This window comes from Neoarius graeffei, chromosome 13, assembly GCF_027579695.1.
Source record: "Neoarius graeffei isolate fNeoGra1 chromosome 13, fNeoGra1.pri, whole genome shotgun sequence".
Classification (NCBI taxonomy): domain Eukaryota; kingdom Metazoa; phylum Chordata; class Actinopteri; order Siluriformes; family Ariidae; genus Neoarius; species Neoarius graeffei.
In genome coordinates this window covers 78,501,587-78,518,689 of record NC_083581.1, presented here as the reverse complement: position 1 = coordinate 78,518,689, position 17,103 = coordinate 78,501,587, and the positions used below count along the sequence as shown (strand labels likewise).

At 45.1% G+C, this 17,103-nt stretch overlaps 1 protein-coding gene across 8 annotated transcripts in view; it reads left to right on the top strand.

Moving 5' to 3' along the window:
* LOC132897171 (ankyrin repeat and SAM domain-containing protein 1A-like) overlaps nt 1-17,103 on the top strand; it is a 118,004-nt gene that overhangs the window by 61,411 nt on the left and 39,490 nt on the right. For 4 of the 8 annotated variants that reach the window (XM_060938580.1, XM_060938583.1, XM_060938577.1 and 1 more), the window contains 10 exons: nt 855-930; nt 7,090-7,191; nt 7,395-7,469; nt 7,571-7,695; nt 9,111-9,185; nt 10,373-10,481; nt 10,685-10,728; nt 11,134-11,218; nt 14,018-14,412; nt 16,956-17,009. In XM_060938580.1, the coding sequence (XP_060794563.1) occupies nt 855-930; nt 7,090-7,191; nt 7,395-7,469; nt 7,571-7,695; nt 9,111-9,185; nt 10,373-10,481; nt 10,685-10,728; nt 11,134-11,218; nt 14,018-14,412; nt 16,956-17,009 (1,140 nt within the window). The remainder of the gene's footprint in view (nt 1-854; nt 931-7,089; nt 7,192-7,394; nt 7,470-7,570; nt 7,696-9,110; nt 9,186-10,372; nt 10,482-10,684; nt 10,729-11,133; nt 11,219-14,017; nt 14,413-16,955; nt 17,010-17,103) is intronic. The other 4 variants (XM_060938582.1, XM_060938584.1, XM_060938579.1 and 1 more) reach the window with 3 other exon arrangements.

Sequence of the window (17,103 nt, the reverse complement as noted above, 5' to 3'; positions counted from 1 at the left end):
TACACAATATTTGACTTGATTTCGATTGAAATGAACACCAACTATTCAAAAGACGTGATTGGATTTTGCTTAGTGTCTTTCACACAGAGATTAAACGGAGGTGATGACAAGACCGCTGTAACCAATCAGACCGCTGTAACCAGTCGGACCGCTGTAACCAATCAGACCGCTGTAAACCAGTCGGACCGCTGTAACCGATCGGACCGCTGTTTCTGCCCGCAGTACCGCTGTAACCAGTCGGACCGCTGTTTCTGCCCGCAGTACCGCTGTAACCGATCAGACCGCTGTTTCTGCCCGCAGTACCGCTGTAACCGATCAGACCGCTGTTTCTGCCCGCAGTACCGCTGTAACCAGTCGGACCGCTGTTTCTGCCCGCAGTACCGCTGTAACCAGTCGGACCGCTGTTCCCGCCAGTGGTACCGCTGTAACCAGTCGGACCGCTGTTCCCGCCGGCGGTACCGCTGTAACCAGTCGGACCGCTGTTCCCGCCGGTGGTACCGCTGTAACCAGTCAGACCGCTGTTCCCGCCGGCGGTACCGCTGTAACTGCAAACTATTATCAAGCTACCTCCCATTAATATCCCAGAACAGCATTTACAACTCAAAACGGAAAAATTAATCCTAAGTTAAAAAGCTGTTGTGTTATTTTGTAAGATTTGCTCACTGATCTGAAATCTTCAAGAGGAAGATGTCCGGCACTTCCCTGCCGGGTCTGGAATGTTCCGTGTCGTCTCTCTGGCCCTCCCTGTGGTGTCTCATTAACATGTCTTTATGCTCCACATACTCAGACTGCTGCTGTGTTTCTGTCCTGGTTACACTCGACTTGTGTGTGTGTGTGTGTGTGTGTGTGTGTAGACGGAGAAAGGCAGTGCCCTTCATGAAGCTGCTCTTTTTGGGAAGACGGAAGTCGTTCAGAAGCTTCTCAGTGCAGGTAAAAAAGAAGAAAAACCCCACCATCTTCATTCTTACAGGAAAAAAGATGACATCATCAAAAAGTGACAGCCAATCACATGCAGTCAGTTATAGAGAGATGTGAACACATCGTTATTTATTCAGAACACCTCGCATTATCTTCATCATATCAGTCTTCTCTGTTCCTGTCCTCCCTTCTGCCGCGAGGGTTAACCAAATGTTTACCACACACCGTTTTCCCTGTTACCTTGGCAACTGATCACTTTGTGCTCCTCCGCCCTCAAATCGCACACTCTTGCCCTCAATAACTCCACCTTCGGGTGCTGTAGACGGTGCGAGAGTGACGAGAGAGTGGCTTACATATTTCCTCTAATAATAGATAACCATTTAGATTCCAGGTTGGAACGATTTTTAAAGATTTCACAGTGCAGATTAAAAGATGTAGGTGCAATTGGTAATTGAGTGATCAATCTCATTAAATCTGAAGGTTAATAATTACACTGAATCAGTCTCATTGAATCATACCATTACTTTTGGTGCTTAATAATAAATTACCAAACAGCTAAATTATGGTATATTCCAAATTATCATGATCACTTACCATATTATACAACTTGTATGCACCTTTGAGTTCTTTGAGGTTGGGTGACTTCAAGGAGTATGGAACAACAAATAAAACACACAGTTTCAATAATAATTGAATTTATTATAACAAAGATGATGAATAATGTCAGCAGATATATACATATAAACAAACATCAGTGATGTTGATCCACATTAAAATGTGGAGCTCAGACACAAAATACACGTTCACACATCTGATGGTCTTTTGTTATTATAACATCACTACTAGTGTATCTCAAACAATTAGAGTATCATGAAACAACTTCTTTATAATTTAATTCAGAATCAAGTTTATTGCCAAGTACGTTTTCACATCCAAGGAAATTGCTTTGGTGATTTGGTTCATGAACAGTTAAGATGGAAGAATTTTATCAAAGACAAAAGTAGCTATATCCATAAAATAAAAATAAAGGTAAACTTTGGTATTCTATATTCATTACATGTAAAGTGAAACCTTTCAAGCCTTTTTTTTTTTTTTTTGTAATTTTGATTATGGCTTATAGCTCATGAAAATCAGAAATCCAGGGTCTCACATGATTAGAATATTTCCTAACATCAATCAAAAAAGATTTAAAATACAGAAATGTCTAACTTCTGAAAAGTTTGTCTGTTTAATCACTCAGTACTTGGTTGAGGCTCCTTTACTATGAATTGCCACATCAGTGGGGTGTGGCATGGAGGCGATGAGCCCATGGCACTGCTGAAGTGTTACTGAAGCCCAGGTTGCTCTGATAGCACTCTTGAGTTCGTCTGCATTTTTGGGTCGGGTGTTTCTCATCTTCCTCTTGACAGCAGCCCATAGATTCTCTATGGGGTTCAGGTCAGGAGAGTTGGCTGGCCAACCAAACACAGTAATCTCAGGGTCAGCAAACCATTTGGTAGTAGTTTTGGCACTGTGGGTAGGTGCTAAATCCTGCTGGAAAATGAAATTGGCATCTTCATAAAGCTCGTCAGCAGATGGAAGCATGAAGTGCTCTAAAATCTCCTGGTAGATGGCGGTGTTGACTTTGGACTTGATAAAATACAGTGGACCAACACCAGCAGATGACATGGCGCCACAAATCATCACAGACTGTGGAAACTTCACACTGGGCTTCAAACCCCTTGGATTCTGTGCCTCTCCACTCTTCCTCCAGACTCTAGAACCGTGAGTTCCAAATGAAATGCAAAATTTACTGAAAAGAGGACTTTGGACCACTGAGCAACAGTCCAGTTCTTCTCTCCTTAGCCCAGATAAGACGCTTCTGATGTTGTCTCTGGTTCAGGAGTAGCTTGATATTAGGAATGCAACAGTTGTATCCCCTTTCCTGAAGATGTCTGTGCGTGGTGGTTCTTGGTGCACTGACACCAGCCTCAGTCCACTCCTTGTGAAGCTCTCCCAAGTTCTTGAATCGACTTTTCTTGACGATCCTCTCGAGGCTGCACTCATCCCTGTTGCTTGTGCACCTTTTCCAGCCACCCTTTTCAGCAATGACCTTCTGTGGCCCTCCCTCCTTGTGGAGGGCATCAGTGATCATCTTCTGGACAACTGTCGAGTCAGCAGTCTTCCCCATGATTGTGGTTGTGTGGACTGAACTAGAGCAAGAGTTGCATGGTGTTTCATACTGTTTTACTCAAACTTAAAATTCTAGAATATTTCATTTTGAAATGTATTTAATTTTTTGCACTGCCCACCATAATTATCAAAATTTAAAATAGAAAAATGCTTGAAACATTTTAGTTTGTGTAATGAGTCTAAAATGTATCACGTTTTCACCTTCTTCAATAACTGATGCATGGATTAAAGTTTTCCGTCGCTACGACAGATTTCCGTCAACTGGGAGCGCTAAAGGTCAGTAATGAGAGTGATGCAGATCCGAGGAAGAAAAAAAAGGTGGTGGGGGGTAGGCCCATAGGTCTGACACCGATGTGATTTAGAACTTCACCAAGCTGCTGTGATTGCCTGTTGTTGAACCCTTTCTTGTGCTGTGTTTGAGTATATGTAAAGGAATAAGTTGTTGCGCTAGATAGGCATAAATAAATAAATACAGCCTACACTACTGTCTAGTCCCGGGGAGGCTCGGCGGAGGCAGCGAGCTGCGGTGCTCAGCTTGAGTTTCGTTTCTATCGGCGGCTCCAGCCCGACTTTGCACGCTCGTAACTCGGCCAGGGGAGGTCCCAGCCTCTCCAAACTTGGCAGCCAGCGACCTCTGCCCTCTCCCCAACGAACCGGCGCTGCCAGGGCAGGCCAGCCCTGTGCCTCGGGACGCGATTCACACCGAGGCGAGCCGTGGCGCTCCGCATCAGTTTTCTTTTAACGGCGGCTCCACTGATGAAACAATCTGGCTGTCCTACTACTAGGCAACTACTTGCCTACTACTAATACTAGGCCTGTTGTTGTAGTAGTAGTAGTAGTAATAATAATAATAATAATAATAATGATATTTGCCTATTGAAAGGTGATCAGGTAAAAAAATCTAAACAGCCCTGTTGAAGACCTTTGCTATTAAGCCTTTTGTAGGTTAAACAGGCTTCGTCAGACAACGTTCTGGAAAGGCTGTGTTTTTCTTTGGTTTGATTAGCCTACGATTTAATCTTTAAACATTATGGTTTCAGCAGTTCGCTTAAACATTGGAGGCTGCAGAGTCGGGCTGCAAGATTTCCCGACACTTGTTTAAGATGCCAAACTTCATAGTAAGGAGAAAATAATTCCACAGTATTTAGTGCCTCGTCAGTCTCAAATTAATAGTGAAGGACCAACGTGAATTAAGTCCCAAAAAAACATCTCGTAGGCCTATATTTTACATTTTCAAAAAAGTCCGGAATTGGAAGTCGGTCAGTGGAGTGTAATGAAGTGTCTCATTCACTAAGCACAAAAGTTCGGAAAACTTGAGAAAACAGCGATTGCCTAAATAGGCTACTAATGTTTTACATTAGTAATTTAGTGTATGTGACAAATAAATTCATTGATTAAATAGATAAAGAAGCGAATACTCCGAAGCTCAAAATTCAGGAAAGTGGCTCCGGTGTCGCAAGTGCACAAGAACAGTTATTTGAAAGTTAACCTGATGAATCTGTGCGTGCGCGTGCGATTTCATGAAGAACCGGGACAATTGGCATTCGGTGAAAGATTCACACCTCTGACTCGTTATATTCGCGCGCGCCCTCTCGCCCACCGCTGCTTCGTTTTCCCGATTTACACGAGTGTCTGAAGATGGAGTTTTCAGAAATCTCCACTCTGCCCAGAGTTTGTGAAAGTAGCTGTTTTCAGTGACTGAAACCTCCGTATACAGTACCAGTCAAAAGTTTGGAAACACCTTCAAATTCGATGTTTTTATTTAAAAAAAATTTTTCCTACATTGTAAATGAATACTGAAGTCATCCAGACCATGCAGCAACACATAAGGAATCATTTAGTAAACTTTAAAATGTTAATCAAACCAAAATATGTTTTAGATTTTAGATTCTTAAAGTCGGCACCTTTTGCTTTGATTACAGCTTTGCACACTCTTGACATTCTCTCAGTCAGCTTCATGAGGTCATCACTCGAAATGGTTTCCCAACAGTCTTGAAGGAGTTCCCAGAGGTGCTGAGCACTCGTCGGCTGCTTTGCCTTCACTCTGCGGTCCAACTCATCCCAAACTTTTTCAGACTGACTGACCTTCATTTCTTAAAGTAATGATGGACTGTCGTTTTTCTTTACTTAGTTGAGTAGTTCTTGGCATAATATGGATTAGAACAGTACTCACATAGGGCCATTCACTGTATACCAACTCTACCTCTTCACAACACGACTGATGGTCTCAAACACATTCAGAGGTCAAGAAATTCAAGAAATTAACTCTTGACAAGGCACAGCTGTAAACTGAAAGCCATTCCAGGTGACTACCTCGTAAAGCTGACTGAGAAAATGCCAAGATGTGCAAAGCTGTCATCTAAGCAGAAGGTGCTGACTTTGAAGAATCTAAAATATAAAGCACATTCTGGTTTGATTAACACTTTTTTTTTTTTTTTTTTTTTTGTTTACCAAATAATTCCATATATATTTCTTCATAATGTCGATGACTTTAGTATTAATCTACAATTCAGAAAATTTTAAAATAATGAAAAACCACTGAATTAGAGGCGTTTCCAAACTTTTGACTGGTACTGTAGGTGCGAATGAGAGGTGCAACCGAATAAATAAATATGCGTCTTTTTTATCCGGCTACATGTAGGCCATCACTGCGCAAAGCCTCTAATGTTGAAATGGTAGTGTGGTAAGTTCCCTGTGGGTGGGTGGAGCACAGAGGACGGCAGGACAGGGATCAGGTGAACAAAAGGCTTTATTGCCACACTTTTCAGTCTAACAATATTTCGTAACATAGAGAGAGACAGACACACACTAGCGTCTCGCTCTCCCTCCTTAAATAGGGCACGGTCACTGGGAAGACACACAAACACAGGTTAATTGCCGTCAGGTGTAGTGATTCTGCCACTCACCTTCCCTGACTCCGCCCTCCTGTCACAGACCGGCGCTTGACCACGCCCCTGCTGCCACAGGTAGTGATATTTGTTAAAATAATAGTAGGCTAATTTCCACGTTAATCGGTAAAATGGCCCAAGGGATGTGATGGGGGGATGGCCTTTTTATAATGGGGATGATTTGAGATTTTTATTTCAGAAGGGGGACGCCTCCCCCCCACATCCCCCCTCAACTCGAGTACTGCGTATAAGGCCATATTTCACCGGACATAGGCCCTTCGGTTTCCATCACTAGAGCGCGTCAAATTACTTTCGGTTTTGCCAGCATGGACGCGCTTCTTTTAAATGAAGGCACAGATGTGTCAGACATCGACAAAACGGTAAAGAATAAGTGGAGATGGGCTTGGCGAAATGAAATGGGCGATAATGGCAAGCTCCTGCTGCTGTGCCAAGGAAAAGGAAACAAAAACAGGCATCAGGTGTTGCCAAACTGGAGGCCTTTGGCTTCACTGCAAAGAAGCAGAAAAAGTGAACTTTACTTTTCTTGTTTCCTGGCTTTATTTCAACAGATTTTCTTATTTTTCTTTCTGTTCCACTCTTTTGAAAGCATGGTTCAAGTTCGACTGCACTTGCACTTTTCTCTTAACCACTGTTGTGCATTACTAAAGTATTGTTGAAATAAATTTGCACTTTGTGCTGAAAACTTGATGTTTCATCATGAATAGCCAGTAATGACAATGGTCAAGTCTTGCCTTAGCTTTAGTCATTGTTAAAATTATGTAAATGTACTATAAGTAGGGGCCGAGGGGATAATGGACAACACGGCGTTTAAAATTTGACGCATTGCTGACGTGGTAGGAGCCAACGACATGGAGCTTTTTTTTTTTTTTTCTTCAGTCAGATTTTTGTTTTTGCTTTAATCCATGCTGATGGAAAATATTGAACTTTTTCATGATATTCTGACTTTTTGAGATGCACTAGTAGATACAGCATCACGTTTTTGCTTTCCAGAACCGTCTCACTATTATTCCCCCCCCCCGCAGTGAGAATGTTAGAACCTTTGAACTCCTGTATGGATGTTTGATCCTTAAACGAGTCTCGCCTGTCTCAGGTATTGACGTGAACATTGTGGACAATAAGAACCGCACAGCACTGGACATTGTGAAGGAAATGCCGTCTCAGAAAAGCCGTCAGATCGCTGCGCTCATCCAGGGTGAGTGTGTGTGTGTGTGAGAGACCATAATAATTGGTACCATTTTAAATTTACTGAATAACAGCTTTAGCAACTTACTCCATGTCTGAATATTTAACCGGCTGTGTTCCAAATGTCAACACCAAGTGCTTCCTTGAATGGTTCGATATTTTGTGGTGGTTCTTCTTTTTCTTAATTTTATTATTGTGTGTTTTATTGTGTAGCTCATATGAGTGGTCAGCCTCCTGATCTCCCGCCTCCTCCAGCACCGCCCCCCCAGGACATCAGAAGGGTTCAAGGTCAGGGGTCAAAATTGACATCTTCAACCTCTTGTATTGTTTATTCACAAACGAAAAAGCGCTGGTGCTGTAGTATGCTGAGTGGAAGTGTGTGTGTGTAGATGTGTGTGAGGAGAGCCCATATGAAGCGCTGTTTGAAGCCTCATCATGTCACTCGTTGGACAGTTTGGCCAGCGGGAAATCGTCAGACCGAGACTCAGGAAGACCAGAGAGTGAAGCGGGCAGGGTGAGACGCGCACACACTTGCAGCTAAACCATAAGGCCACTGAGATGTTTTTCATTAACAGCATATTAAAAAAATCATAACTAAAATGGCTCGTAGTATGTACTGTGTAAGCACGTAGTATGAAACTATGAACCTTTTTATTATTATTACTTTCTGGATATTTGTGTAATTGAAATTAGGCACTGGGTTGAATTTGGGTTGCAGGTTCTCACTGAGGTCCATGTGATTTAACAGGAATAAGTTTATTAAAGAATAAATGTTATTTGGTTGAACTACTGTACAGTAGAGCCCCGCCTATTCGCGGTTCAGTATTCATGAATTCACATATTCGCGGGATTTTATATAGAACATATCTCCTATACATTCGCGGAAATCTCAGCGACTCACGGTCATTTGCCGCGAACATATCGAACGTTTACGCACTGCTACATTCTCAGAGCCGAATGCTCGCTCGCTATTGGCTGAAGTTTGAATGGCGGGCTGCTGCTCATTGGCTGATACGAATGAGCGCATTGTACAGTACAGTCTTGCGGTTCCCGTAGTTCAGACTTGTTCACATGTTGCGCGTTCTTGGTATTTTTGAATAATTTTTACGCCCTACAATGGCTCCTAAACGCTCTGCATCTTCTAAGGCTCCTGTTAAGGAACCTAAGCGCCAGAAGAAGGTAATGACGCTGCAGGAGAAGGTAGGACTTCTCGATATGCTAAAGGAAGGGAAGAGTTTTGCGGCAGTATAGCCGAGGGTATAGGGAGTGTTTTAGACATCAAAATAAGCATTTGTGAGCAGTTTTATGGGGGGGGGGTTTACAAGTATTCGCGGCCATGTTCGGTCCCTGACCCCCGCGAATACTGAGGGCTGTACAGCAATATGGAAAGGTTGCAGGTTGTGCAGTTCCAGGATCGTCCACTAGATGGAGCTATAGTCATATGGATGGACAAAAACGGAATCATAAATGGATTAATCCAGTAGATTAAAAATATGTGCACAGCTGGACGCGTATCTCTATTTGAATAGGGTTAGTTTTTTTTTTTTTTCATGGGGTCCTAATAAGGACATGATCTCACAGCCACATCATGCACACGTCCGGGTTTGTAGAAGAAAGAAAATGGAACCTGTTGGAAATTCAGTCATCCTGTGGTTGTTTTGTTGTCCAGATGTGAGTTTTGTCACTACGGAGACGTGGAACTGTGTAAAATTTGTTACAGATGTCCTCCTGATAAACTAATGGAGCTGTAGCTAGACGAATAGACAGGTAGATGTGTAAACACAGCCGTGTAAAAACACAGACTGAGGGACGCTGGGTTTCTGCTGTCAGGAGGTCTGATGGGTGCCAGATGTATGACACATGTCCATCCAGATCATTATCAGAGTGTAGTTAATTAAGTGTGTGTGTGTGTGTGTGTGTGTGTTACAGTCATTTGTGAAAGACCGTCCTCCACCTCCATCCCACTCTGGAGGAGCAGCGCATGAGGAAGAGCTCAGTTCTGAGGTAAACAATAATAGGTTTGTTCACGTTCTCAACACAGTCATGGACACGCGTACATCTCGAAGAGTGAGGTGAACAAATATGAGGAAAGGCTGTTGGAAAGTCATACAGGATGGAGAACGGACAGATGATGGAAGGAAGGATGTTGGATGGAAGGAAGCATGGATGTTGGATGAATAATGGATGGATGGTTGGATGGAAGGGAGGATGGTTGGATGGATGGAACGATGGATGGTTGGATGGAAGGAAGGATGATGGGTGTTGGATGGATGGATGGAAGGAAGGAAGGGTGTTGAATGGAAGGAAGGATGTGGTAAGGATGATGGATGGATGTAAGGAAGGATGAATGGATGTTGGATGGATGTAAGGATGGATGGATGTTGGATGTAAGGAAGGATGGTTGGATGGAAGGTTGGATGGAAGGATGATGGATGGATGGAAGGAAGGATGTGGGATGGATGGAAGGAAGGGTGTTGAATGGAAGGAAGGATGTGGGAAGGAGGATGGATGATGGATGGATGAATAATGGATGGATGAAGAGCTGTACTGTACTGTTGTTGCTAGCTGTGTTGTTGATAACGGCTGAGCCCATGAGCTGGAGTGTGAGGGCTGTTTGGGTTTAAAGCTGATTGGTGGGACTGACGGCGCCGCAGGCCGATGAGGTCACCGGCGGTTCGTGTTTGTTTATTAAGATCTCGGTTTTGTGTAAATGAGTTTGTTCTCTCCGTTGTGTGACTTGAGATCATTTGAGCAGAAAGAAGTTTCGCTGACTTCAGTGTTGTGTGTTTGATTTTTCTGCTGTTATTAACAACCAGACGTTATGATCAAATGTAAATCCTGTGCAGCTCGTTCTTGGTCACCGTGGAGACTGAGCTGTGGTCAAGGTAACGGTGGCCTTGCGGTGTGTTGAAGTAAAGCAGACTCGACAGCGCGCGCGTGTGTTAACGTACACACTGTCAGACTGTTTACTTCTTTAAAGACATGATCACTAGAGTTCCGTGTTGCTTACTTGAGAGCTTCTCGCATAAATGTCAGACACGCCCACTCGCAGTTGGAAGTTGGGGTTTAGGGTTTTTTTTTTTTCTTTTTTTTAAAAAATCTCTGAGGTGCAGTGTCTCTCTCTCTCTCTCTCTCTCTCTCTCTCTCTCTCTCTCTCTTCTCTGTCCTTCCATCCCTCTCTCCCTCTGTAGGCGGTCTACACCAGCAGCAGTTTGGATGAGAGGCTGGAAGATGATGAGGATCATACGTATGAAATGCTGCATACAGCACGGACCAAACACCCCACTGACACACGAACGGGTAAAAACACCCACACGCACTCGCCCTGCCTGCACTGTGACTCTGTGCTTTGGTCCACTGATCCATCCATTGTTTCTTTCTTCCTTCATTTCTTTTTTTCTTTCTTCCAGTCTGAGTGTCGCGTCACGCTGAGATGGGTTCTACTGTGTTATTTTTTTACTCCTGGAGTTTGTTTGTTCACATTGATATTTTTTTTTCTCCAGATAAAGACTCTTCTGCCAAGTCTTCCAACAACCTCTTACCTCAGGTAGCATCTCCAAAACACTCGAGGGTTTTTTTTTTTTTTTTGTGCGCATGCACATGACTGCCAAATTTGACACTGCGGGATCAGATGGCGCTTGGGTGGGAACTGTTCACTAAATTGTAGCTTTTAAATAATAACCACAAAACCCTTCAGAAGCAAACGAGTTTCTTCTGGTCCGTGATGTCTGGTGTTCAGGCGTTGCAGGAGGGTTTGGGAGTAATGTTTAGGGATCAAGCCTGGGGGTAGGGTTAAGGGGTTCTGGGTAGGTTTAGGGGTTAAAGGTTGGTAGGGTTTGGGGGTTATGGTAAGTGCAGGTAGCATTATTTGGTTGTTTTCATGGAATGGAAGTGTGCTACAATTATTTGTGTGTGTGTGTGTGTGTGTAACCACTCTGTCTTTATGTTAAAGCAGCGGAAGACCACCACACCTGGTGACATTGGAGCTCCAGGTTCTAACACACTGAAGCCTCCTGGCAGCACGCTTCCATCTGGAGGTAAGTGTGTGTGTGTGTGTGTGTGTGTTTCACGCATCCGTGTGTGTGAGAGTAAGTGGCTGACTACTAACTGCACAACTTATGACTACACCCATATACTTTAAAGCACACACACCAGTGAGCGTGAACAATAATTACAATAATCAGAGCCATTTATACACACACACACACACACACACACACACACACAAACTACAGTAATAACTGTGTGAGTGGGAGGAAGGTGTGTCCCCTATCTGAACGGTTCAGTCTCCCAGGGACATTAATACACCTCTTCACCACCTCCTCTCTCTCTCACACACACACACCATGACCCCTCTATCCCAAATGCCTGGCAGGCTGCACATGCCATATCAGCTGTAATGGCACTCTGCAGCTGCCACACACACACACACACACACACACACACACACACACACACACACACAGAGCAGGGTGTAAACCAAATGCAAATATCTGAGCAGTGTTAGAGTGCGAGCTCACCATTTTCCTGACTGAGACTCGAGGAAACAGGAGTGTGTGTGTTTACAGGTGTGTATTATATATCTGTATATGATTATTCATGTATTTATTTAATTATAAATTACTGTTATTTCTCCCTGTCTGTGGCTGTGTCCTGAACCACATACTCCACCTCTTCACTGGTCGGCAGCCGGTAGGAGCTACGTACGGTCGGCTCCAGTATCAGGTGCACGGCGTAGTATGTGGTTTGAGACACAGCTGTATTTAAGCACGTAAAACTTAGCTGTAGATTTGCTAGCTTGGTCGTCTTTGGGCATCGAGAAAGCATAGTTGGATTATTTCAATATTTTTAAGATGACATGAAGCCAGCCAATCAGGAGCTGCGCTTAAACACTCACTCTGTGGGCGTGTCATAGTCATGGGGTGTTTTATTAACGTTATATCAGATGGCGTGCAGAGTTTAGTGAGCAAGTGAACGCCAAATAAAACCCTGAATAATGACATCTGTGTGTGTGTGTGTGTGTGTGTGTGTGTGTGTGTGTGTTCGTTCCTCACAAGGATTTGGGTGGACCCCTGACTGCATGATTTCATATAACTATAAACACACCCACACACTTTTTCCTTTCAGACTCTGTGGCTGCATCCCAAATCGCACACAGCCAATAACCTGGTGACGTGTGTGTGTGTGTGTGTGTGTGTGTGTGTGTTTCAGTCTGTCTGTGATTAAGGTTGTTGCCCAAATCGCGTACATCCAGACCAATTACTGTGACAAGTTGCTATGTCCTCCATAGTTTAGCTTGTTGCTATGGTAATGAGGAACGTCGTGTTGTTGTGAATGCTGAAGTATCCGTTGAACATATTCCTGTGCAAGGCAATTTGGGACGCAGCCCATGACGGAAGTATTGGAACAGTACCATGGCTCAAAATATGATGCAAAGGGAAGAAAAAATGAGTGTGGCATAAAGAAATAAATAAGAGACTTCCGGTCCTTCCATTGCTTGGTGTAATTGGTTGGTGCACTTTTTGTTCCTTTTTTAAAATAAATAAATTAATGAATTATTCTTATTTATGTATTTATTTGGGATGTCATCAAACTCCTCCTCCTCTTCAGAATGTTAAACAGAGCAGGAGTTGAGCTGACGGAGACGCAGTAGACTGTCGTTGTTGTGCACTTGAATGTTGCGTTCTTACGCTGGACACAACTCGGGTCTGTTCCTTAAGGACAGAGGTTAGAAATCGACTGTGACATCACTGCCTGTTACCAAACACCATGACCTTCTCTCCCACACGCACACACTTCTCTTCCAGCCACTTCAGCATGTGTTATGGCTCTGTGCCCGGCTGCCTGGTGTGTGTGTGTGTGTGTGTGAGGTTCAGAGCTGAGTTAAAGTTGTGCGTGTGGAGTGTTAAGCATGGAGAATGACTCCTTGAGGAGGACGGTGCTCCACTTCAGGTGAGAGAAAGAAAGAGAAAACGGAGAGGAGGTTGCTGTTTGGGGTTCTTTCTAATGAGAAGTGTGTGTGGGGGGGGTCATGTTAACGTTGGTTTTAAGCATTTTAAAGTTGTTTAGTTTGTTAGAAGAGAACAAATAAGAACTCGACTGAGAGAGACGGACAAAGAAGATGAGAGCAACCATGACGGAGAGAGAGAAGAGAGACAATAAAAATAGGATACGTACACTGACAGACGGTTACAAAACCAGAGAGACGAGGGGGAGACAGACAGAGTGGGGGGGTGGGGACAGACAGATTTTGTCAGAAAAAGAGATGGAGCAAAGAAAAAAGAACAAAGAGATGGATAACAAATACTGACTGAGAATGAGGGAGAGACAGACGGATAAATAGAAAGCGAGACAGATTATTAGAAAGCGAAACAGGCAGGTGAACAGAAAGAGAGACAGAAGTTAATAAAATTGATAGACACACAGTTCAATAGAGAGAGACAGATGAATAGAAAGAGAGGAAGACAGAATAACAGACAGTTGATTAGAAGGAAAGTTAATGGAAGGTGAGATGGACAGATTAATAGAGAGATGTATAGAAAGAGAGACAGACATGTTGGTTCTGAGAGAAATGGAGGAGTTGGTTGCACAAGAATAAGTTGCACACTAGAAGAATGTCAGCTGTGTCCAGCTGTCTGTCTGTCTGTCTGTCTGTCTGTCCTCTCTCTCCTTTTCCAAATTGCACACAATAGCAGATCTGTTCCACAGGGATGTGGGTGGATTCCTGTTAGCTGGAGTAGATATCACACTCTGTAACATTTTCATTCTCTGTCTCTTTCTGTCTGTCTGTCTCTTTCTGTCTCTCCACCCATCTGTCCTCCTCATCTCTATAACAGAGAGCTCAGTCGTGCCTGAGCAGTTCACTGGTCTTCTTCACGGATCTTCGCCCGTCGTCGACACACGGGAAGGAGTGGACCCTTCGCGGTTGCCCTCTGATCCCACGGCCCCTAAGTGCCCGCCGTCGGTTTCCATGGCAACCGGCCGGCCAGACCCGGACCCCAAGGCTATCTACGCTACTGTGAACAAAGAGCCACGCGACTCGCCGAGCCGGAACCGTCCCGGGGACCTGAAGCTCTCCCGCAGCCTCTCCAAATCTGACTCGGACCTGCTGTCGACTCCGCCCACCGAAGAGGAGGCGGGGCTGAGCGGCCGCAGCGAATCGGTGTCCAACTGCAGCGCAGCCAAGCGGAGGATGGAGAAATCGCCGTCGTTCACGTCAGAGTGGGACGAGGTAGGAAGAAGCGTTCAGGGTGTGTTTTGGAGATCAGGTTAAAATAACCTTTTTGTCACAAATGCACTTTAATTTAATTTTACAGTTTGATATTTTATGGAAAATAAAATGGTTGGTTGCTCCAGGACTGTGCTCGTGCTAAATCAGCGTCTGTAGGATATTTAGACTCCGCCCTTATAAACGTAAGCTTTGCTGTGGTGGTGTGTTGTGTTTTCCTTGATGTTCTCTTTCTAGAAGTGTTTCTACCACACAGCCGTGTTCTCCAGGCCTCCGTGTCCGTCACGCTCCATGGAGGAGGTGTGGCCACTGCGATTAGCCCCAGTGAAAGAAGCGTGGCCTCTGTTGTCATTACTGAAGGAGGCGTGGCCTCTGAGCCATCAGTGAAGGTGTGGCCTCTGTGCCATCCTTGACAGTGAAGGTGTGGCCTCTATGCCATCAGTGTCTGTGAAGGAGGCGTGGCCTCTGTGCTTGTCAGTCTCAGTAAAGGTGTGGTGTCCGTGAAGGAGGCGTGGCCTCTGTGCCATCCTTGACAGTGAAGGTGTGGCCTCTATGCTATCAGTGTCAGTGAAGGAGGCGTGGCCTCTGTGCTTGTCAGTCTCAGTAAAGGTGTGGTGTCAGTGAAGGAGCCGTGGCCTCTGTGCCATCAAACTTCGTGGAGGTGTGGCCTCTGTGCTTGTCGAGTCAGTGAAGGAGGCGTGGCTCCGTGCCGTCAGTGAAGGTGTGATCCCTGTCCGTCTCAGTGAAAGAGGTGTGATCTGTGCCATCAGTGCAGGTGAAGGAGGCGTGTCCTCTGTGCCATCAAACTTTGAAGGAGGTGTGGCTTCTGTGCTTGTCAGTCTCGGTGAAGGTGTGGCCTCAGCCAAAGTGTCATGGAAAGGTGTGGCTCTGTGCCATCGAAGGTGTGGCCTCTGTGAGTAGCACCAGTCAAAGAGGCGTGGCCTCTTTGCCATCAGTCTCAGTGCAGGAGGTGTGGCTTTTCTTCTGTGTCTTGCTCTGTTTTTGTCTCATCAGTCTCGCTCTCTCCTTGGTCACGACTGGCTGGCTGGCTTTGAGTGACAGTGTGAGAGAGAGAGAGACAAAGCCTGCTTATGCTAATCCAGCACTTTTGTTTAGGGGGAAAAAGGGGAGGACATTCTCGCTCTCACGCTCACTGTCACTCTGTCACATGGCCGTGCAGAGGCTGATACTCCGCGTAAGAGCTCGCGGTGAAGGCGTGTGTTCCCTCGTGCACGCTCCTCTTCCCTCTCACCCGACACTTTTCCCATGGCTGCCGTCAGATCTGCGTTTGTGAGTACCCCCTTTCACCGAGTGCTCTCTCGTACTGTAGTGTAGTGTGCGCTTTGGGACGGAGCCACACGCCGACCGGTTGATTGGGAAAGTGTTGCTGGATGCTAAAGGAGCACTGTTTACTTACAGTCTGCACTACAGGCAGCTTGTTACTTTCACACATTATTTAGGATAATCCTGTGCAAATTGGGATCCAGCCCATGAGTCTGCGTTCTCAGGAGTGCGTGTTAAAGTCCGTGCAGGACGGAGGCTGGTGAGCAGGTGGGGTTTGGTTTGCGATGGAGCCACACAGCGGTTATCATGTCAGATGGTGTAGGGTTTAGTACCTGTAGTGTGCACCGCAGTGGGTGTTTAATCCCGGCTGTGTCTCACACCGTACTACCAAGACAACATAGTGCAGTAACCTAAAGCCGTGTACTGGTTAGTAGGGTAACGTGTGATTTGGGACACAATCTCGCACACACCGGCCGTTTCTCATGGTTAAAGGGGAAGGGTGATCTGAGTGCTCCAGGCTGAGCAAGCGAGTGTGACTTTCTAAATAGTGTGCACTACAGGTGGCACGCTTTAGGGCAGTAGTATGTGGTTTGAGACACAGCCCATGATGCTGGTTTGGATAAAGACAGGTGCTGTAGTTTGACTTCATTTGTCGAGAGTGTGTGTGTGTGTGTGTGTGAGAGAGAGAGAGAGTGTGTGTGTGTGTGTGTGTGTGTGTGTGTGTGTGTGTGTGTGTGTGTGTGTGAGAGTGTGTGTGTGTATGCCTCTTGATGTCTCTTTTGTTTCCAGAACCTGGCGCACATACACACATTCTCTGCCCACGTCTGCTGCAGCGCCTCACTCTCTCTTACACACACACACACACACACACACACACACACACACACACCATGGCCAGTCTTCAGCTGTTGACCTCTGACTCCTTCTTGACCTTTGACCTCCCGATTGTTTGAGCTTGATTACCATAGCGAGGCCTCAGCAGTCACAGTGGGAGAGACTTCATCCTCTGTCTCTCTGCAAAGCGCAAGTCTTCCATCTTTCACCTCTTCCTTAATTCTTTGCTTCACTTTTTCTTTTCCTTTCCTCTCATTTTTGTGAACTCGACATTTTCTCAGTTTCTGCATCCTACCATCTTTCTTCTCTTTTTCTTCTTTCCTAGCTTTTTTTTTTTACTCCATATTGCTTTTGTTCCATCTCCTCTTTCTTTCTTTTCCTCCCTCCATTCTTCCTTTACGTTGATGTGAAAGTTGATTTTGTCCCAGCAGAGACAGAGGCGGTACCCATGCGATGGGCGGAGACACTCGTCCCCAGACAGTGTAAGATTATTGTCTCCTCCACTGCCCTCCTGTCTCACTGCACTGCTGTCTGTCTCTCCCAGCCTCTGTGGTTCGGATCGCGTTGCTTGAAGCA